Source organism: Ictidomys tridecemlineatus, chromosome 2 (assembly GCF_052094955.1).
Source record: "Ictidomys tridecemlineatus isolate mIctTri1 chromosome 2, mIctTri1.hap1, whole genome shotgun sequence".
Taxonomy (NCBI): domain Eukaryota; kingdom Metazoa; phylum Chordata; class Mammalia; order Rodentia; family Sciuridae; genus Ictidomys; species Ictidomys tridecemlineatus.
Window position 1 is genome coordinate 16,682,885 of NC_135478.1, and position 22,391 is coordinate 16,705,275.

General features: G+C 34.9%; 1 protein-coding gene across 5 annotated transcripts in view; it reads left to right on the plus strand.

Moving 5' to 3' along the window:
• Setd2 (SET domain containing 2, histone lysine methyltransferase) overlaps window positions 1-22,391 on the plus strand; it is a 122,179-nt gene that overhangs the window by 90,782 nt on the left and 9,006 nt on the right. For 2 of the 5 annotated variants that reach the window (XM_078029153.1, XM_078029148.1), the window contains exons 15-18: window positions 1,988-2,657; window positions 6,292-6,426; window positions 9,251-9,390; window positions 14,165-14,276. In XM_078029153.1, coding sequence (XP_077885279.1) covers window positions 1,988-2,657; window positions 6,292-6,426; window positions 9,251-9,390; window positions 14,165-14,276 — 1,057 coding nt within the window. Of the gene's footprint in view, window positions 1-1,987; window positions 2,658-6,291; window positions 6,427-9,250; window positions 9,391-14,164; window positions 14,277-22,391 lie in introns of those variants that run through there. The other 3 variants (XR_013428977.1, XM_078029154.1, XM_078029161.1) reach the window with 2 other exon arrangements.

Consider the following 22,391-nt stretch of genomic DNA (forward strand, 5'->3'; position numbering starts at 1 on the left):
ATAATTTTCTCAAAAAAGACTTACATATATTTGTGGTGTATTTCTTTCTAGGAATCTTAATTTTTTGTTAGCTTTTTGGTTTGCTAGTGGTATTTAGATACCCAATTTACTTTCACATACTGGTGACCATACAGAACTTAACTAATTTCAATTATTTGTGTGGGGTTTATCTCCCACCTTTTTAATCTTTGTATGGCAACACTTCATATTATTGGAATTTTTCTTTTTTCTTTCTAATCTTTATACCTTGTTCTTGTGTTTTGCTAGCAATACAAATCACAGAATAAATATTTTTTTTATCTTGAATTAATTTCCTTGGTAAATTTGTTTCCTTTTTTTAGGTTTATTAGGCTTTCATAAAATTCTTAATTTGAGTGGATTCTCTCCTGATTTCCATTTTTATTTCCAATGTGTGTTTAATTTTTTTTGGCTAAACTTTTAACTTATCATTTATTGACTGTATGATACCAGTTTTTAATTTTATTTATACTTGTTTTTAGTCTGTTTTAAATTCTCTTTTGTTTGATATTAATAGAATAGAAGCATACTGTCTCCTTTTGGTAGGAATTTAACTGATATCTTTTTTCCCTTTTTCTTTCAACCTGTATCTTATAATTTTATAACTGATTATAGTTTTTTAAATAAATTGTGGTAATTCTTTAACTGGTGTTTCAGTTTAATAAAAATCTAAAATTAATCAATATCCTTAACCCAGGTACTTAAAAAGTCTCTCTCTCTCTCTTTTGTTTGTTGTTTGTACTGCTCACCCTCGTTTTTAAAAACCAGCTTTATTTTATTAGTAGGTATAAATTCCTGCAAGTTTCACAATTGTAATAGCATACAGTAGCACATGAAAGTAATCTCAACTACTAGGGACACTGAGGCAGGAGGATCACAAATTCCAAAACCCTGTTTCAGAATAAAAAAACAAAAAGGACTTGGTTCAATCCCAGTACCATCCCCTGCCCTCCAAGAAAGATTGACCCTTGTAAGTGAATTCAATGATTTTTGTCAAATAAACTCACATTATGTAATCATCACCAATCATGATACAGAACACTTTCATCACCTCAAAAGATTGCCTATGCCCCTTTGTAGTTAGTTAGTCCCTCCCACATCCCTAATTCCCGATCTGCTTTCTAACCCTCTAGTTTTTTGTTTTCCAGAATGTCATTTATGTGGTATTTTATAATACATATCATTTCATCTGCCTTCTTTTATTCACCATATTGTTCATTTAGGTCACCCCTGTTGTTGTGTGTCTAAGTAGTATTCCATTGTTGAGAGGTTTATAAATTTTATCAGTTGATAGGCATTGGGATTATTTTAGCATTTCTGCTATTGTGAATATTGGGACCGTATCCTGGTCTTCACAGTTGACACTATTCTTTGGCCTCCTGGCTTTCTTTACTGCTTTTGTGAAATTTATTATCTAATTGTTATTATACTTCAAAATAACCTGATATTTTGTTTTGAGTGTTGTACTGAATGTTATATGACTATTTCTTCTTTTATCTGATTAGAATTCATTAAACTTTCTGAATATGAGGTTTATCTTCCAAGTTACTAATTCTCTTTAGAGCTAATCTCCTGCTTCACCATACTTTGGACCTGAGGGACCCTGAATTGAATGAGTATTGGATTGTTTCTTGGCTCATTACAGTTATGTTTTTCTTTTAAATTTCAGAATTTGTTGTTTTAGAATAGTCTACACCCATAAAGAAGAATAGGCTGCTATTAGGTATCTTTAATTTGGAGTTCTAAGATCTAAGAATAGAGATGAAGTTATTTTCATTTAAGTATTGATTTTCTTGAGGTTTTGTGTGCAACACTCCTTAACTAATTTTGAATACGATTTTTAACCAGTGCCAAATGGAGTTGTTATGGTTAGTGGTTGAATAATGAATGGCATAATATCTAATAATGCTTTGATTACGTCCACAATTTAGTGAATAACTTTGTCTTCCTCTTATTTTTTTCATTCTAGATATGATACACCAACTTCTAAAAAGAAAGTACGAATTAAAGACCGTAATAAACTTTCTACAGAGGAACGCCGGAAGCTGTTTGAACAAGAGGTGGCTCAGCGGGAGGCTCAGAAACAACAGCAGCAGATGCAGAACCTGGGAATGACATCGCCCCTGCCCTATGACTCTCTTGGTTATAATGCCCCTCATCACCCCTTTGCTGGCTATCCACCAGGTTATCCCATGCAGGCATATGTGGATCCCAGCAACCCTAATGCTGGAAAGGTGCTCCTGCCTACACCCAGCATGGAACCTGTGTGTTCTCCTGCTCCTTATGATCATGCTCAGCCCTTGGTGGGACATTCTACAGAACCCCTTGCTGCTCCTCCACCAGTGCCAGTGGTACCACATGCAGCAGCCCCTGTGGAAGTTTCCAGTTCACAGTATGTGGCTCAGAGTGATGGTGTGGTACACCAGGACTCCACTGTTGCTGTCATGCCAGTACCAGCTCCAGGCCCAGTCCAGGGACAGAATTATAGTGTTTGGGATTCAAACCAACAATCTGTCAGTGTACAACAGCAGTACTCTCCTGCACAATCTCAAGCAACCATATATTATCAAGGACAGACATGTCCAACTGTCTATGGTGTGACATCTCCTTATTCACAGACAACTCCACCAATTGTACAGGTAACTAATTCTGGAACCTCTATTTCTGTCTTACAGTTTGTTATAGGATGTTAATTAAATCTGGTACAAGGGGAGAAATCCTACCATTGATTGCTTATGGATGTAGATCTTTATTTTTTTTCCAGTGCTAGAGATCAGTTTTAGGGCCTCATGCATGCTAGGGCAAGTGCTCTACCTCTGAGCTATATATAACACCAGTCTCTAGAGCAATGATAAATATTGATTATTGCGTACACACACACACACACACACACACACACACACACACACACACACACATTATATATTAATTATTGTTATGCAAAATATTGCTCCAAAATGTAAGACAACAACTAATTATTACTATCTTACAGTTTCTGTGGGTCAGGAATTCAGAAGTAATTTAACTGGGTGGTTCTAGATGAGAATCTTCCATGAAATTTCAGACAGGCTCTTGGCTAGAGCTTCAGTTATCTGTACATCATGAGTATGACATTTGGAGCAAATGTGTAATCAGAAAGTGATTTTCTCATTTTTTAACATACTCACATCAGCGTAAAAGCTCAGTTTTAACCAAGGTGTCATATAATTATAGTGGTTTTGAGATACTAATAAGTGGCTTATTCTTAAAAAGTTATAAATAATCTCAAAAAATTGAGTGCTTAGACTATAATTTTTTACATTACACAGTGAAGTAATTCAAATATAATAAAATAATAGTGACTTCCCCCCCAGAAGTAGGGTAGAACAATGAGATTTTTCCTTCTACAACATACTAAACTTTGTTTTCTTTTGTAATTCACATTTTAAACATATTTAAAATCACATTTAAAAATATTTCTAGCTGGATTTATATTTGAAAAATAAGTTTTTATGTAATTTCAAGGTGTTTGAACAGGCAAGACCATTTGCTGCAGGATTTTTGCCAGCAAATAAATTCAACAAATACATGATATTTATATATGTCTTACAAATTATGTACATCTTTTGTTGTATTCCATTTGGACTGCAAACCAGTTTCCCCTTTTTGGTTTATATAAACCTAATAAGTACTTTTAAAAAAAGTAGATATCACTATTATTGGTTTTGATGTTAGCATATGATTATTAACTAGCTTGAATAGAGAGAGATAAAATAATAGATCCCTAAAAAATGTTCATTAACAATGTATCTCCTGCTGGTTATGGTGATACATACTTGAATCCTGGTGACTCAAGGGGCTGAAACAGGAGGATTGAAAGTTTAAGGCCAGCCTTAGCCATTTAGTGAGATCCTATCTCAAAATAAAAAGGGATAGGGATGTAGCTCAGTGATAAAGCATACCTGGGTAAAATTCTTAGTACAAAAACAACAACATATCTATTAATGATTGCAATGTTGTGTGATTACTAGTTCAATCACTGATATTAATATCTTTTGCCATTTCCTTTGGGAATTATTTTCCTGTTTTATTCCTGATGGTAAATTGTCATCCTTTAAACATATCTTTTGCATTTTAGAAACAGGTAGAATTTGGAGCCTCTTCTCGTAAATTCAGGGCATGATGACCAAGCTAGATAATGTCATTTCAGTTTAGAAGTTGTTTCATAGCTAACACTGGGAGCCAGTCTTTATGCTAGAGAAACCATATCTTTACTCTACAGTAATCAATACTCTTTAAAATTAAAATGTCTGCATGATGAGCCCTGCTTAACTATCTGATCATGTAAGACAAATTCTCCCTTTCCCCTGTAATGGGAATTAAACCCAGGGGTGCTTCACCATTGAACTATATCCCTTGTCCTTTTTTTATTATTATTTTTAAAATTTTGAAGATACCCAGAATATGTGATGCACCTGCCTCAGTCCCCTGTGTTGCTGGGATTATAGATGTGCATGACAACATACCTGTCTAGGTTATACTTTTTAACTTTTAAAACGTTGTTTAATAATCTTTGCTGGTAGTACCCCTTTTGCACTGATTCTAATTATCATTGGGATATACATCAAGTGTTGTTAAGTGTTTTTTGGTTTTACAAGTTCCTAGACTTTGGGATAGGAATTAGGTGGGGGATAACTGTTTATAAATATATAAAAAAGATTTTCGATCTTATGTTAAATATCTTAAAATGAAAGCAATTCATTCTAATGAAAGAGTAAATATGTACTTTTCTTCCTGAGCTTGTAATATTATTCTGTTGATAATTCTGCTGTAACATTGGATATGGTTTATTTTTTATGTAGATTAAGCTATTCCAGTATACTGCATCAAGTATTATTCTTTTCCTTTTTTCTGTGTCCTCAAAAATTATTCATACAGCCCAGCGCAGTGGCACGTGTCTGTAATCCCAACACTCAGGGGGCTGAGGCAGGAGAAATTTAGTGAAATTTATCAATTAAAAGAAGAAGGGGACCTATTTGTCTGGGGATTGGAAATGTAACCCAGTGCTAGAGAGCAAGAGGCCATGGATTTAATACACACACACACACACACACACACACACACACACACACACATATTACTAACTCAGAATCCTTTTAGGTAACTACATTGGTCTTCTGACACTACCTTTGGGGTTTTTTATTTTTTTACTGATATCATTTAAAATTATTATGTTTTCTATTTGAAGTACTCATCAATTAATGCTTCTGAATCATTTTACCTGGTAGAATCTCAGTACATAGGTTTAAAATCTACTCTTAAACACAGAATGTGTATCTATTAAATTCCTTGACACTCACCACCTCTTAATACAGCAAAGTTATTTTTTAAACTTCTTGTCACTTATTTTTTAAGCAGGATTTCTATGATTGAAAAATAATCATAGAGTAGGTTTAAATCATAGACTTGGTACTTATTTCTTATACAATTCCAGGCATGGACAACACCCACTCTGATCCGAAATGAATGTGTGTGAGCTAAATGAAATAATGTGTGTGAAATGGCTTTCTTCATCCTAATGTACTATATAAATCATTCTGTGGTATGAATTTTTAGGTGCATTAAATTCTGCTGTCATTAATAATAGTTTATATAATAGACTACAAAAAATAACAACAAAAACTAGCTTAAAATTTGATCATCATCTTCCTATTCTAGGAATCAATCCTTTTAGCCATATCTAGTCATAACAACCTGTTATTACTAGTTGTTTGCAAAAAGGCTTTCTGCAAAGAGCAACGTGGAGCTTTTTCATGAATATCACAGGAGTAGAGCTTCATCACTCTAGTCTCATTTGAAAGTAAAAAAAATTGGATATGAGCAAAAAAAAGTTTTCTGTTTCATATAATAAAATGAAATCAAAGTAAATGAATAGGGATTTATATTCAAAAAGACACTTTTGTGTTTGCAACAAAAGATTGTTTTACACATTTGAACCCAAATATACACAAGAAAACTTTTTTTTTTTTTTAAATGTATACATGAGCTGGACTCAGTGGTGCATGCTATAAAGCCAGCCTTAGCAACTTAGTGAGGCTCAAGTAACGCAGCAAGGTACTGCCTCTAAATAAAATGTTTTTAAAATTGAAAAGGGTTGGGATGTGGCTCAGTGGTTAAGTGCCCCAAGGTTCAAGCCCCGTGCCCCTCAAAAAAGATCATGACAACTTGGAAGTCAGTTATTGATTTGCTTTATTAGAGAAGTGTAAATTTATAATTTCTTCATTTTATCTTTAGAGTTATGCCCAGACAAGTCTTCAGTATATCCAGGGACAGCAGATTTTCACAGCTCACCCACAAGGAGTGGTGGTACAGCCAGCTGCAGCCGTGACTACAATAGTTACACCAGGGCAGCCTCAGCCCTTACAACCAGTAAGAAATATTTCAGTTGCTAAAACTCTCATTGACTGTCTACCTTGCCTTTTTGAAGTTGTCATTTGTCCTCTTCTTCTCCCCCTCCCTTCCCTCCTTCCCCCCCTCCCCCTCCTCCTGCTCCCCCTGCCCTCTGTTTTCACCTTATTCTTTGTATTTTATTTTATGTAGTCACCAATTTCACTTGATTTTCCTAAGAGTATGCACTCAACCATTCTGTCAAAAAAAAACTTTTAAAAAAATTCTGTGAAATTTGTTTTGATACACATATACATATACATATACATAATCTCCTAGGATTCTTTTTGTTATTTACTATGACTCATATTGTATTTTTAATCCTTGATGAATTTTTTCTGGACCGTCTACCTATTGGCATTTACTGAGTACTAGAATATGATAATAATCCATGAAGGCACCATGAACTAGGCTGGGGTTTAGAATTGTGTGGCATATTTCACCGTATATGTTGTATAACTAAAGAACCTTTTGATAGTTTACAATAATTTTGGTGAAATATTGAAGTATTATTGTTTGGGGATAAAATGGGAAATAAGAGGCTAGCATGGGAAGCAATTGAAAAACTAAACAGAAGAGTAACATGATCAAATTAGCAAATTTAGAACACTTGATAGTTCTGGGGAAGGTCCTTTTAGCAATCTGGCAAATAATGGTGACTTTAAACCATAGTTAGCTGAGATGGAATAAAAATAATTGTATGTGAAGCAATTGGAGAGTAATGCAGAGAGTACTTATAGGAGATATTTGAGTACTTTCTCTGAATTGGGCCCTTCTAAACATTTTAAATATGAAAATTTCATTTCTGTTCTTATAAGCTGACATTCCAAATAAAGATGATAGTCATAACGTATAAGGTTAAAAGTAGTCAAGAGTTTAGTGTTATGGAAGGTACAGATAAAATGTTTTAGAATTGGGTGAGGAAAAGAATTGTTTTCAAGTGGAAGAAGAATTAGTAATTTAGTAAGTACCAAATGATTTGAAAATCCTTAAGTGGCACTGTTTTCAATTAAAAAAAAAAAGTACTAAATATTGTACCCCGCTGATTACCTGAATGGGCTTTTAGATAGACCTCTATCTTCAAAACAAAAACAAAATATTGAAAAGCAAATGTGATAGCATGTTAATATTTATGCATTTTTTTTTCTGTACTTTTTTTTTCAGGTCTGAAATTTTTAACTATGCTTTTAAGATCTTAATGCTGTACTTTGAAAAACATAAAAACCTTATAATCATTGTAATGGACTAAAGTGTTTCCCTATAATTCATTGTTGATTGTATTTGGAAATAAGGCCTTAATGAGTTATTTAAGGTTCAATAAGGTCATAAGGGTAGAGACCTATAATACAGTAGGACTGGGTGTTCATACAAGAAGAGGAAGTTAAAACAGAGGATGCTTCTAGAAAAAAAAAATATGTGAGGACCCTGCAAGAAGGCAGCCATGTACAAGCCAAACAGAGAGACTTTGATCCTGGACTTCCAGTCTCCGGAACTGGGAGAAAATTAGTCTCTGTTGTTTATGCTACTCAGTTTGTGGTATTTTGCTATAGTAGCCCCAGAAGACTAATATAAACACCACATGAATTATATAGACTTTGTTGTTTCTTTCATATAAGCCAATTAATGAATAATAATTTTTTTCAGCTTTATCTTTGTTCCAGCAGTTAAAGATGGAACCAGAGACCTCATACTCAAATAAAATGTGTCACTTTGAAGGAAACGTAGGTCTTTGAACATCCTTGTTTTGTACATATTCCAAATACAGTCTGAGTGTGGTTAGGGTTTCAACATACGAATTTTTGGGAAACACTTCAGTTCCATTACAGTGATTATAATGTTTTTATGTTTTTCAAAATACAGCATTAAGATTTTAAAAATGGGGGCTGGGGATGTGGCTCAAGCAGTAGCGTGCTTGCCTGGCATTCATGCAGCCCAGGTTCGATCCTCAGCACCACATACAAAGATGTTGTGTCCGTCGAAAACTGAAAAAATAAATAAATAAATTCTCAAAAAAAAAAAAAAAGATTTTAAAAACGGGGGCCTGGGGTTGTGGCTCAGTGGTAGAGCGCTCGCCTAGTACAGGTAAGGCCCTAGGTTTAATCCTCAGCCCCACATAAAAATAAATAAATAAAATAGGAGTATTGTGTCCAACTACAACTAAAAAATAAATATTTAAAAATTAAAAAAATATTTTGAAAATATAGTTATAAAATTTCAGACCTACAGAAAAAACATAATGGATAAATATTTGCTTTTCAGACTGTTTTTTTGTTTTTGTTTTGAAGAAGAAGGTCTATCTAAAAGCCTATTCAGCTAATCAATTTTGAATATGGAAGTCTATCTAAAATCCTATTCAGCTAATTAGTATGCTGAAGTCATATGCCGTTTATTTATTTATTTATTTTTTTAATTAGAAGTTTATTAAAGGACAGCAGAAAAGACTTCTCCCAGAGGAAGAAGGGGACCCAGGAGGTGGAATCCCTCATATGCCGTTTAATACTGTTTTTTTTTAAGTTGGAAAATACTGTTCTAGATGATAAGCTGCTAAATATTTTTTAATGTGATATCTTAGATGTGGTGAACTTGGAACTACTGCCGGTTCTGATAAATACCTGAAGCTCTTAATATGTAGTATCTTTATCCATTTCCCTGTTTGCACCTTTCTTTTGCCCCCTTTTTTTTTTTAAAAAAAAAAAAAAAGAGGAACTATATATACATCTTTAAATATTACTTAAGTGGGCTATTTTATATTATTGAGCCAAATTGAAAGTGATGTCACTGATCAAAAACATGTGTGTGTTTTTAGCCTGAAATGGTTGTGACAAATAATCTGCTGGATCTGCCACCCCCGTCTCCTCCCAAACCAAAAACCATTGTCTTACCTCCCAACTGGAAGACGGCCCGAGATCCAGAAGGGAAAATTTATTACTACCATGTGATCACAAGGTAAGAGAGGCTATATGGGTATCCCCAAATCTGCTTATTGTTATTCGATGAAGCTGTCACAAAAAGGGAGTTCTATTATTGGCTGCCCATTGTGCTGGAAGGCTAGTGAATTAATAGAATCATGTTTTAAAATGTATGTCAGACCTTAGTTTTTGATACACTTTTTCTTTTTTTTTTTTTCAATAGTTTTGTTTATTTTTATGTGGTACTGAGGATCGAACCCAGGGCCTTGAAAGTGCTAGGCAAGCGCTCTATCACTGAGCCACAACCCCAGCCCTTGATACACTTTTAATCTGTAAGACTCTTTTGGAGAAAACTAAGGGGTTTTAAAAAATGGTAGTGACTTCATCTAAAATTATACCTATCAAGGATCATGAGCAAAACCTCTCTGTAAAGGCCAGAAGATATTTAAGCTTTACTGTCCAAGTAATTCTTTTTGGTTACCAGGGATTGAATCCAGGAATTTTTAACCACTGAGCCACATTCTTAGCCCCTTTGTTATTTTTGATTTTGAGACAGGGTCTCACTAAGTTGCTTAGGGCTTTGAATTTGTGATCTTTCTACTTCAGCCTCCTAAGTCACTGGATTATAGGCATATGCCACCATGCCTAGTCTTTATTACTGTCATAATTACTCAATTCTGCTGATGTTGTATAAGCAGTTGTAGACAATATATGCATATGGGTATGACCATGTTCCAGTAAACTTTATAGAAACAGGTGGTAGAGTGGTAGAATAGCTTTGATCCATGGGCCATAATTTGACAACTCATATATATTCATATCTATATATCTATATATATATCCAAATACATTAGGCTTATTTAAACAGATACAGAGTATTAAGAAGGAATTAAAGTATTAGACTATTACCCAGAGATAACCCCTTTTAAATATCTTTGGACAGGGCTTGGGTGTAGCTTCTTGGTAGAGGGTATACCTAGCATTTCTGAAGCCTTGGGTTCTATTCCCAGCAGCAACCCCCCCCCATCTCTTTAGGTATATATCTTTATGTAGGTCTCTGAGCTTTTTTTGTTGATATATAATCTTATGATAATTGTTATGATGCATGTTTTATAGTCTGCTTTATTTACTAATCTATTTTTTAAATATTTTTTTTTTAGTTATAGGTGGACACAATGTCTTTATTTTATATGGTACTGAGGATCAAACCCAATGCCTCAAGCCTGTATTTACTAATCTATTTTCCAGAACTTTTTATCAACTAATATATAGATATGTTATTAACTAGACATGGTGATACATGCCTATTAACCCAGTGATTCTGGTGCCTGAAGCAAGAGAATCACAAGTTTGAGGTCAGCTTGGACAACTTAGTGAGACTCTGTCTCAAAACAAAAAGTTCAAAAAGAACTACATTAGAGCTAGGGTTGTGGCTCAGTGGTGGAGCACTTGCCTTGTACATGTGAGGCACTGGGTTTGATCCTCAGCACCACATAAGTATAAATAACTCTCTCCCACCTACCTCCCAAAAAGAATTACATTATATGCTTACTTGTACTTTGTTGCAGTGTCTGTAAATCTTGCCCAGTGTTTTTTTTTTTCCTTTAATTTTTTTTAGTATTGATAGACCTTTATTTTATTTATTTCTACAATACAGCCACATTCCTTTGCTTAGGAATTATCTATGGCTGCATTCACATTATAGTTGCAGAATTGAGTAGTTGTGACAGAGACTTTATGGCCCAGAACATCAAAGATACTTTGTCACTCTGATATATTATTTATTAAAAAAAAAAAGAAGTTTGCTAACTCCTGCTTAATTTTATATATAACTATACCAAATTTTATTTAACCCACTCTGATTGGTAGATCTTCACATTTTTTATGTTACTCTAGCTTTGGACATCCTTACGAACACTAATCTTACTACTACTTCTCATAGATTTTTTTTTTCCAGTTCTCACACATGATAGGGAAGCACCCTTCCATTGAGCTATCTGACCAGCCCTGAGTAGGTGGTGGTGGTGGTGGTGGTGGTTGTTGTTGTTCTCCTCCTCCTCCTCCTCCTCCTCCTTTCTCCTCTTTTCTCCTCCTCCTCCTTTCTCCTCTTTTCTCCTCCTCCTCCTTTCTCCTCCTCCTCCTCCTCCTTCCTCCTCTTCTTCCTCCTCCTCCTCCTCCTCCTCCTCCTCCTCCTCCTTCCTCCTCTTCTTCCTCCTCCTCCTCCTCCTCCTCCTCCTCTTCCTCCTCCTCCCCCCTCCTCCCTCCTCCCTCCTCCTCAATATCTTTATTTATTTATTTTTATGTGGTGCTGAGGATCGAACCCAGGGCCTCATGTGTGCGAGGCAGGTGTTCTTCTATGAGCCCCAGTTCCATCCCTCTGAGTAGATTTTAAAAGTGGCATTATTAGGCAAATTAGGTGCACATTTTACATTGAGGAATTTTGTCCATTTACCATTTTTAGAAGCAATTGGTACAAATTTAGACTCCCACAAAAAAGTACAAAAGTGCCATCTTCCTTATGACACCTCTTCATTTTGTAACTTTAATAAGTGAGAAATTATTTTATTTCCAACTCTTATAGAAATGGGATCATCTTCATTAGATTATTGGCAATTTGCATCTTTTATGAGTTGTTTGGGACATTTGCTTGTTTTCTGTCCACATTGTTTTTTCTCTTAATTAAGGATATTACAAATGTTTTTGTTTGTAATGTCTTATAAAATAAAGAAGTTTAAATGTTTCATTTGGTTGCATGTTTTCCCTTTGTGCTTACTGCTTAGAAAAGTGTTCATTATTCCCATTAAAATATCTTTATAAAATGAGCCTTCATTATGTTCTCACTTGTAATGGTTTTAAAAGTCATTGCTTGCAAATTTAACTAGAACTTTGTTTTCAAAACCAAAGAAAGCTTTTAACATACTATCATTCTTTAAAAATTGAAAAAGGGGCTGGGGATGTGGCTCAAGTGGTAGCGCGCTTGCCTGGCATGCGTGCGGCCCGGATTCGATCCTCAGCACCACATACCAACAAAGATGTTGTATCCGCCGAGAACTAGAAAATAAATATTAAAAATTCTCTCTCTCTCTCTCTCTCTCTCTCTCTCTCTCTCTCTCTCTCTCTCTCTCACTCTCTTAAAAAAAAAAATTGAAAAAGGGGGCTGGGCCTGTAGCTCAGTGGTAGAGTGCTCACCTCACATGTGGAAGGCACTGGGTTCAATCCTCAGCACCACATACAAATAAAAAAAGGTATTGTGTCCACCTACAACTAAAAATAAATAAATAAAAATGAAAAGGGTTGTATTTCTTATTTATAGTGTACCCCCCCACCCTGTAGATTCACCTTATCTAACAACTAAGAACAGAATTTTTATATATATGTATATCTTTTCAGTTTCCACAGTAAAACACATAGCTGCTTATGGTTCATTTATTACAGTAGTAGTTGTGTTTTTTTTTTTTTTTTTTTTTTTTGCGGTGTGTGTGTGTGTGTGTGTGTGTGTGTGTGTGTGTGTGTGTGTGAGGGGGGGGGGACTGGAGTTTGAACCTAGGAACATTCTACTACCGAGCTACATCCGCAATCCCTTTATCTGTTATTTTGACATGGGGTCTTGCTAAGTTGCCAAGGCTGGTTTCACTGGAGTTCCTCCTGTTGCTGAAATTGCAGTCATGCACCTTAATGCCGAGCCTATTACAGTAAACATCTTAACTATTTTTAAAAGAAGTTCCATAGATCAGATGTAAGCCTCTTACTCAAAATCATCATTAAAAGTGTTTTATATCAAATGTGTTTAGTGTTGCTGATTAAAGATTGGTGTGGTAGGAAAACAGAAAACTATAATGACGTTACTGACCTGCCAGATTGGTTTGATACCTTCTTTGAGGCTTTTGATAATTGAAATGACTACCCTTATAACATTACCTGTGACAGTGGGCTTCAGACTCCTGAATGTGAATGTCCTTTCTTCCAATTTTTATCCTATAGATCTAGCTTAAAATCTTTGCCTGCTTATTTTCAAAACGACTATAAACATTCTTTGAGTTAACAGAGCCAACTGAGTCTTTTTCCAGTCAGTTGAATATTTTTAGCAGAGGACACAAGTTTTTAACCTGTACACCTTTTTACACCATCAGTCATTAAACTACAAACAAGAAGACTCAAAGCTAGGAACAGGTTTCTCACATGATCAAGGGTTTTGAGGGTTGTGTTCTGATTTATTTTGTTTTGCTCAAAGTACATATTAGGTATAAGCACTCTTGATAGCTTTCCCTGCAGAGGGGTAGCATAGGCATACCTACTTTGTGTATTCTTTAGGATTTGCTAAATCCTATTTCCAGAAATGAAGAGTCAGGTGAGATCTGGATGAGGTGACAAGACTATAATCCCAGTGACTCAGGAGCCTGAGGCAAAAGGATTGTAAGTTCAAGGCCAGTCTAAGCAATTTAACAGGACATTGTCTCAAATTTAAAAAGGACTGGGGATACTAGGGATGTAGCTTAGTGATAAAGTGCCCTTGGTTCAATCTCCAGTTCCAAAAACAAACCAATAGATGAGTGGCCCACAACATGTTTGCCTTTATTGCTGTCTTCAACACTTAGCCAATGTTAGACATATTATTTTCCACAGAAATAGGATAAGCTAAACAGCTAGAATCATTACTGATGGTAAGATATCAGAATTGTCTCAATCTCATGGTGCTGACTTGTTTTGCATCCTATTGCATTTCTATTTTATGTATATATGAACAGAGATGCCTATGCTGAGGTACTCTGTTTTCTAGCCATGACGTCATGGCTGTTATTACCTCCTTCTAGGCAGACTCAGTGGGATCCTCCTACTTGGGAAAGCCCAGGAGATGATGCCAGCCTTGAGCATGAAGCTGAGATGGACCTGGGAACCCCAACATATGATGAAAACCCCATGAAGGTGAGTGTGGCTTACATATGTTTCTGACTATTTGAGAGCCAAGATCACATGGCTATTGGGATTTCTTTTTTTTCCCTTATTCTAAAAAATATGTGAAAGTCCCCTCCCTTTTTTATTTTTAGCTTTGAAGGACTCAGATGCATGCTAGCTACTTACTCATTTAAGGGATATGTATATGTGTGTGTGTGTGTGTGTGTGTGTGTGTGTGTGTGTGTGTAAAGAGTTTTGAATAGACCAATCATGAAAATGTGTTATATGGCATTAATAACAGTAACAGAAGGCAAAGAGTGACAACAAGAGAAGCCCTAAGGCAGTCATAATATTCATGCTTTTATAACTTCTTTTAGCATATCCTAACTTTTTAGTTCATGTAGATCTACTATATTTTTCTTGATGGTGAGATGGATAGATATTTGGTTTCTTTCTACATGTGTTTTGGCTCTTTCTTCCACATGTGTTTTCCACATGTGTTTTGGCTCACTGAATGTTTACTTACATGGATGGTATGATTTAATGATTTTCTATTTTGACATTGTTGGATCTAGAATGAAGTTAAACTAATTACATTTTTTTAATATCTTTATTTCATTTTTATGTGGTGCTGAGGATCGAACTCAGTGCTTCATGTGTGCTAGGCTGAGTCACAACCCCAGCCCCAAACTGGTTACATTTTAAAAACTCACCAAAGCAATTATAAGGCTGCCCCCACCCCCTTTAAGATTTGAAGTACAAATAATTTACCATGAAAATACTAGAACAAAGCAGGAAAGAAAACTTTCTCATCTCCACCTCTGACAAGACAGTAATTGGCATTAGAAGTCATATAAATCAAATATTCCATGACTGAATTAAACCAACTCTTTATTCTTTTCATTTAATAATAAGATTCAACTGACTCCAAGGAAGAGGTATCTTTTTTTTTTTTTTTTTTTTGATACCAGGGATTGAACAAGGGCACTCAACCACTGAGCCACATCCCCAGCCCAGTTATCTATTTTATTAGAGATAGGGTTTCACTGAGTTGCTTAGCACTCACTGTTACTAAGGCTGGCTTTAAACTCTCAGCCTCCTGAGCCACTGGGATTATAGGCATGTGCCACCGCGCCTGGTTGGAAGAGGTATCTTGAATGAGACTGTATTTTTCTGTGTTATAAAATATATTGAATAATAGTATTTTATTTTCAAAATAAGAAGAGGCATTTAACTAAATTAGTAGGGATAGATGGAAGAGGGAAGAAAGAGCTGGAGTGAAAGATAAGTAAAATAGAAGCAGATTCATACTTCCTTTTGTATCAACTTTTGGAGGAATGGTTTTTCTTTCTTTACTGTGTACTGGATATTTGCCAAAAAATATACACAATTAAGTTAAATCCACATGGAACTTGATAAGATTTCAAATGATTCACTTAAATCACATAGCTGCTTCTCTCCAGCTGTTGTGCTACCATGTGTTCTTGAATCATTTTAGAATATGTTCAGGACTACTAAGCAATTGCCATTTAAATGATGTATAAACTTATAAACAAACAAGGCCTAGAGATATGGGTCAGTCATAGAACTCTTGTCTAGAATGTTGAGGCCCTAGGTTCAATTCCCAGCACCACAAAAATAAAACAGATAAACACAATATACAATTTCCTCTTTCCATACTTCTATAGCTATGTTAGCTACATCTTTTTTAAAAAATAGGGACTGAAATTTTTGGTGCAACAGTTTAAACTTAGCTCTGGGGCCAGAGATCGTCACATTGGAGACCATATCTCCTGCATAAAGCCAAGCTAGTTCATGGGTACTTCTTTAATTATGATTCAGTCTTTTGGTTTGATGTGTGTCTACTAAGTTAGGCCTTTCAAAACAAATGAAAAGTAGGCATAAAGTCTACTATTGCTTATTTAATGTTCAGAGGAAAGCCTTTTTTTTTTTTTTTTGGTATGAAAATCTTGCTCATCAAAACTGTCAAACACAAAGTAGGAACTGAGAAATAGAAGCCAAAACTGGGTATAGTGATGCACACCTCTAATTCTAGCTTTTGGTAGGCTGAGGCAGGAGGATTGCAAATTCCAGGCTAGACTTGGTTAACTTAGTGAGACCCTATCTCCGAAGAAAAAATATAGCTCAGTGGTGGGGCACAAGTAGGTTTTTTTTTGTTTTTTGTTTTTTTTTTTTTTTAATACTATGAATTGAACCCTGAGGTGCTTTACCACTGAGCCACTTCCCCAGCTCCTTTTATTTTGTTTTGTTTTTATTTTATGACAGGGTTTTACTAAGTTGCTTAGGGCTTTGCTAAGTTGCTGAGGCTGGCATCAAACTTACAATTCTGCCTCACCCTCCCAGGTCACTGGGATTTCAGGTGGGTGCCACTCACTGTGCGTGTCACAAAGCACCCCTAGGTTTAATCCCCAGTACCAAAAAATATAACAAAATATAAAACAAAAAAACACACACATGGTAGTAGTAGCAGCAGCAGCCAAGTAAAAGAGCAGCCTTACATGCCATTCTAAGCAATTAGAACTCCATTCTCTTTCTAAGTAATGGCAAATCCTTAAAGTAGTTTGGTAACACGATCTGACTTTGCATTTTAAAAACTCTGGTGGTGGTAGACTATAGAAATTGATCTAATTGGAGTTAAGGACTTCACAATGAATCTATTCAGTGCCCAGAAGCACATATTAAAACTGCAGAATCCCAATCCCTAGTTCATACTTCCTCCTAGATCAGAATTTAAAGACCCTAGGCAATTCTCATACACATTTAAGACTAAGTTATAGTACTTACTGTTTGTGATTAACTATTAAGAGAAGTATAGACTTAAAACCTTACTATATCCATACTCCTCAGAGTATGTATATGGTATATTTATCTGATCTCTGTCCTGTTTCTGTGGGTGCATGTGTATTTGGGGGGTAGAATATTGGAAGTATTAACAACCAAAACACAATGCTTTAATCATTGTCTACTAACTTTAACTTTGGATCCAAAACCACATTTCAAATCATACAGACATAAGATTAATCCCACTCTTTTTTTTTTTTTTTTAACATTTTGGTTACTTATCAGACACTTGAGTTCCTATTTAACATAAACACCGAAACCTGGGGATACAAAAGCAGTATGCGACAAGATTATTGCTCTTAGGGCCTATAGGATGGTAAGTGCGTTAGTCAACTTTCTGTTGCAAATACCTCCGATAAAAATCTTAAAAGGGAAAAAAATTATTTTGGCTCATGGTGTTTATAGGTTTCAGTTTATGATCACTTAACCCCATTGTTTTGGGCCTGTGGCAAGGTATAATATCATGGTGGAAAGCACGTGGTAGAGCAAAGCTGTTCATATCATGGTGGCTAGGAAGCTAAAGAGAGGAAGCAGCTGGTTCCCAGCATACTCTTACAGGGCATACTCCCCAGTGACCTAAATTCTTCCAATTAGACCCTACCTCCTGACAATATCATCAACTGGTGACCAAACCTTCAACTCATGGTGTTTGGGGAACATTTAGGATCTATACCATAACAGTAAGATTGAAAGTATATATTATTATATGGTTTAGTGGTTAATTACAATTTTGACTCTTAAGGGCTAGAGACATTTATAGAGGGGGAAGATGCAATATTAAAAGGAAATTGAAGAAAACTTGAGAGGGTAATGTGTAAATTAGGCTCTGAATAATAAGAGTTTATCTTCTTGAAGCTTTTCCTTTTGAGACTTCTATCTGGCCAGCCCTAGCATGGACCCAGGGAGTTTTGTTCTAGGATCTAAAGATTATCTGATATTTTTCTTGTGCATTTTCCGTAGAAACTTAATTTGGGGGGTTAAAATACTTTTTTATTTTATTCTTTATTTATTTGTGTTATTGGGGATTGAACCCAGGTCTTGCACATTTGAGGCAAGCAATCTACTCCAGTCCTTTTTTATTTTAATTTAAAACAATCTTGCTAAATTGCCTATGCTGGCCTCAGATTTGCAATCCTCCTATTTTAGCCTCCTAAGTAGCTGGAGATTCCAGGTGTATGCCACTGTGCCCAGCTAACCATTGTTTGCTGTTTGTTGTTGTTGTTTTGTCTTTTTGTTTGTTTTAACAGAATTGTGAAAACTAAAAGTTTTGAAAGCACTGTTCTAACACTTCTAGGCAAAAAATGAAGGATTGATGAAATGGTATCCTGTTTGGTAAGAGGAGAGCCTAGAAAGTTAACAGAATTGAAGCACAATTAGCACTGTGTAACTATATCATTCAGCAGTCATTTTCTGAAGACAAACAGTAGACCAGGCCAGCTGCTTAATGCCCTATTTATGGGGACTGGGTCTAATTTCCTTCACTGATTCATTGTGTGTGCATCTGACTATTCATCCGTACATACAAAAAGTAACATGTTATAGGCAAGAATATAGTTTCTAACATGCCCTAGAGTTAGTGATAATAAATGAATTCACAAATTCTAGAAAGGCTGAGTGCACTAAAGTGACAGAATATTTACAGTGACAGCCATGGGAAAATAATATGGATGTGGTAATTAGCATTCTGTGAAAAAATGTTCTCATTTACAACATATCTAAATTAATCAAAGTCAAGCCCAGAATTAGGCTTAAAGTCGATACTTTTATGAAGCTATTAAGAAAATAGAAAGCAAAATACTATTAGTTTGGTTTGTCAGATTTTGAAAGTTGGGAGTAGATGGGTATGTTTAATGTGTTGACACATCTTAAATATCGATAGGATTGGGTTTAAAATCTCTTTGTTTTTAAAATTTTTCATCTTTTGTTCTCTTTTTTTCCTTGTTTCTTTTGGGTTTAAAATTTTCCAGGTTTCTATTTTTTTCTCTTTTCTGTTGGCTTATTAGCTAAACCTCTTTGTTTTACTGAGTTTTTTTGTGGTTGCTCTAAGGCTGTGGTTCTTAAAATTTGGTGTAGAACCTCTAGGATTGTCAAGACCATTTCAAGGAGCCATGAGTCAAAAACTGTTTCCCGAAACATTGTATGCCTTTGTTATTCCCATACATTCACATTTCTTCTATTAAGTGAAACATAAGGGATTTTGCAAATGTAAAGCCTGTGCCACTTTTGCCAAATTTCTTTAGTTTTGGAAAGTAGTTACTTTTTCATAAAAAAATGTATTTCATATGTTTATATTAACATGAAAAGTTTTTAATGTTTTTTTGAAATTTTATTTATTCCCAGTTTGAGTTTAATTTATAATATAAAAAATCTTGATAGATATTTCTTATGAATAAAAGCTTTTTGGGGTTCCTCAATGTTTTAAGAATGCAAAGGTTTTATGAGACCTAAGATTTACAATATGTGTATTTATCTCATTGTAGCCTACCGTTGTATCATATGCCACTTTTTTTTATTACTTATGGTATAAACTTAATTTTATTTTTTATGTTATGAACCCCAGAATATATTACTGTTTTCAGCTTTAAAGTTTGTTAATGAGGCTAGGGGTGTACCTTAATTGTAGTACAGGTTAGCATGCATTAGACCTTGTGTTAAATCCCCAGTACCACACACAGAGTCTATTAACTGTTAAAGAAATTTTTAAATCTTCATGAGAAATATCTATTGCTATTTTTGTGTCATGTACAATTGTGTTTCCATCTGGAATTATTTTCCTTTAGCCTGAAGAATTCCCTCTAATAGTTCTAGTATTTCTGATTTACTGGTGATGAATTTTCTGTTTTTGTTTGTCTGAAAAAGTTATTTAGCTTACTTCTTTAAAAAAATAGTCTTAATATTTAGTTCTATTGTGGCACAGCCAAATTGAGCAGAAAGTAGATCAAAGGAAGAAAGAAAAGAGACTGTGGTGTTCCCATATACCCCTACTACTGTACATGCATAGCAACTTCTAGTACCAGAGAAGTACAGTTGTTAAATTTGATGAACCTGTACTTATACATAATTAGCACCAAAGACTATAATTAATATTAGGATTCACTTTTGGTATTGTACATTCTGTGGGTTTTGATAAATGTATAATGGCATGTATTCACCAGTATAATGTTATACAGAGTAGTTTCAGGGTCCTAAAAATTATTTTCTGTCTGTCCTGCTTTCCCTCCTTGCTGTTCCATCCCCAGTCCCTGGCAACCACTGTTTTTACTGTCTCCAGTCTCCATCATTTTCCCTTTTCTTGTTTGTATCTCTATCTATCTGTCTGTCTGTCTGTCTATCTATCATCTCTATATGTATATTATTCACATATAGTGCCTGACATGTGCCAGGGAAGCACTTTACCCCTCAGCCCCAACCCCAGCCCTATGGCAGGGCTTTTGAGAGAAGTAAAGAAAAAGGGGAGGGGGAACCAGTAACTTTATTGAGATATGATATACTTTGCATCAAATCTAATTGTTTTGGGTTTATAATTCAATGAGTTTTAATAAAATCACAAATTATTCAAACATTACCACAATTTGGTTTTAGAACATTTTAATCCTCCCAGTAAGATCTCATATCCATTTGGTTAGTTCCCACTTTAGTCCAACCACTAATTACTTTCTTTCTTGATAAATTTGCCTTTTGTGGCATTTTATATAAATGAAATCATACAGTATGTAGTCTTTTATGACTGACTTATTTAGCATGTTTTCAAGATTCATCTTTGGTATAGTATATATCAGGATTTCATTCCTTTTATGAGTGAATACTATTCTGTTATAAATATGTATAACATTTTGTTTATCCATTTATCAGTTGGTGTAATTTGTGTTGTTTCTGCTATTTGACTGTTAATAATAAATAAATTAATAAATAATGTTACATGAATGAACATTTTCACAACTCTTTGAACACATATTTTCACTTCTATTAGGTAAATACCTAGAAGTAGAATTGCTGAGTCATTGGATAAAGTTATGTTTAGCTTTTTAAGAAATTTTAAGTTTTCCAAAATAGCTGCACTATTATATGTTACTATTAGCAGTACACAAAGGATCTGTAAGGGATGGTTTTGTGTTGGTGGGGGTAGTGGCTGTACAGAAAGTTACCTAAGGTTAAAACTCCTTAAGTGTCAATGTGCTTCTTGCAAAAAATTATCTGGACATTGCAAAAAACTATCTTAGTTTCTTAGACTTTTTATCTGTGATTTGTCATTTTTACCTTTTCTTGTGTTTCTAATGAAAAAATCCAAACCAAAGTCTTCTATTCTTTATTGTTAACCCTTTGGTAAAGAAAGCAGATAGAGAAACAAATGAGCTTTGATCTTCTGCCTGACCTTGCCCTGAAGCACAAGGCAAAGGTTTGGGCTATTGGTCTTTGGGTCTCTTTCTAAACCTTAGTCTCTTCCACAGTCCCAATTGGACTTGGATAGCTAGAACTTATTTGCATCTGTCCTTCTTAACACTTCACAATTGCATTCATTGAGCTAACATTTCAGTAAACAGAAGAAAGATGTCTTTGGGGAAGGTATTTGTGTCCCATATTTTTCATCTTTAGGACCTTCACTTAAGAATCCCCTTGAAAGTACAGAGTAAGTTTGTAAGTTTTCATTAATTCACAGACCTCGTGTGAGGTATTACAGATTGAAAGAGATTAAAACTGGATCCTGGTTTTCAGGAAGTTTAGCTAAAAATAGATCTAAAAGGATACAGTGGGGTAATTGCCACAGTATACACAAAATGTTTTAGGAACATAGTGATCATAGTGTAAGAAGATGCATCAGAGATGTTACAAAAAACACAGTTTTATCTATTGTTAAATTAATAGGTTTGAGCATTTGAGATACATAAAGCAGTTTTTGCAAAGGCATAAAATCAGAACAATACAGAGTATATATAGAAAACAATGAAAATAATTTGTCATGATGAGAGTTTATTTGTATATAGGGTGGTGAACAAGCAAGGCTTAGGTTATAATTCAGTGGGAGAATGCTTGCCTAGCATGTGTGAGGCTCTAGGTTCTATCACTAGGACCACCCACTCCACAAATGGAAAAGTAAGTCAGATTTAAATTTTCTGAGGTTTTACTGTCCTACTAATGTGATTATTAGATAGGTACTTGGAGCCAATGAATACTTTTAGGGGGGGAAGCAGTCGATTGTGTGTGAAACAAGCCCATTTGAAAAACAGGGTCAGTGACAGGAAGATCAGGTTGAAGAGTCTTATAATGGTTCAGGCAAAGTGTGGA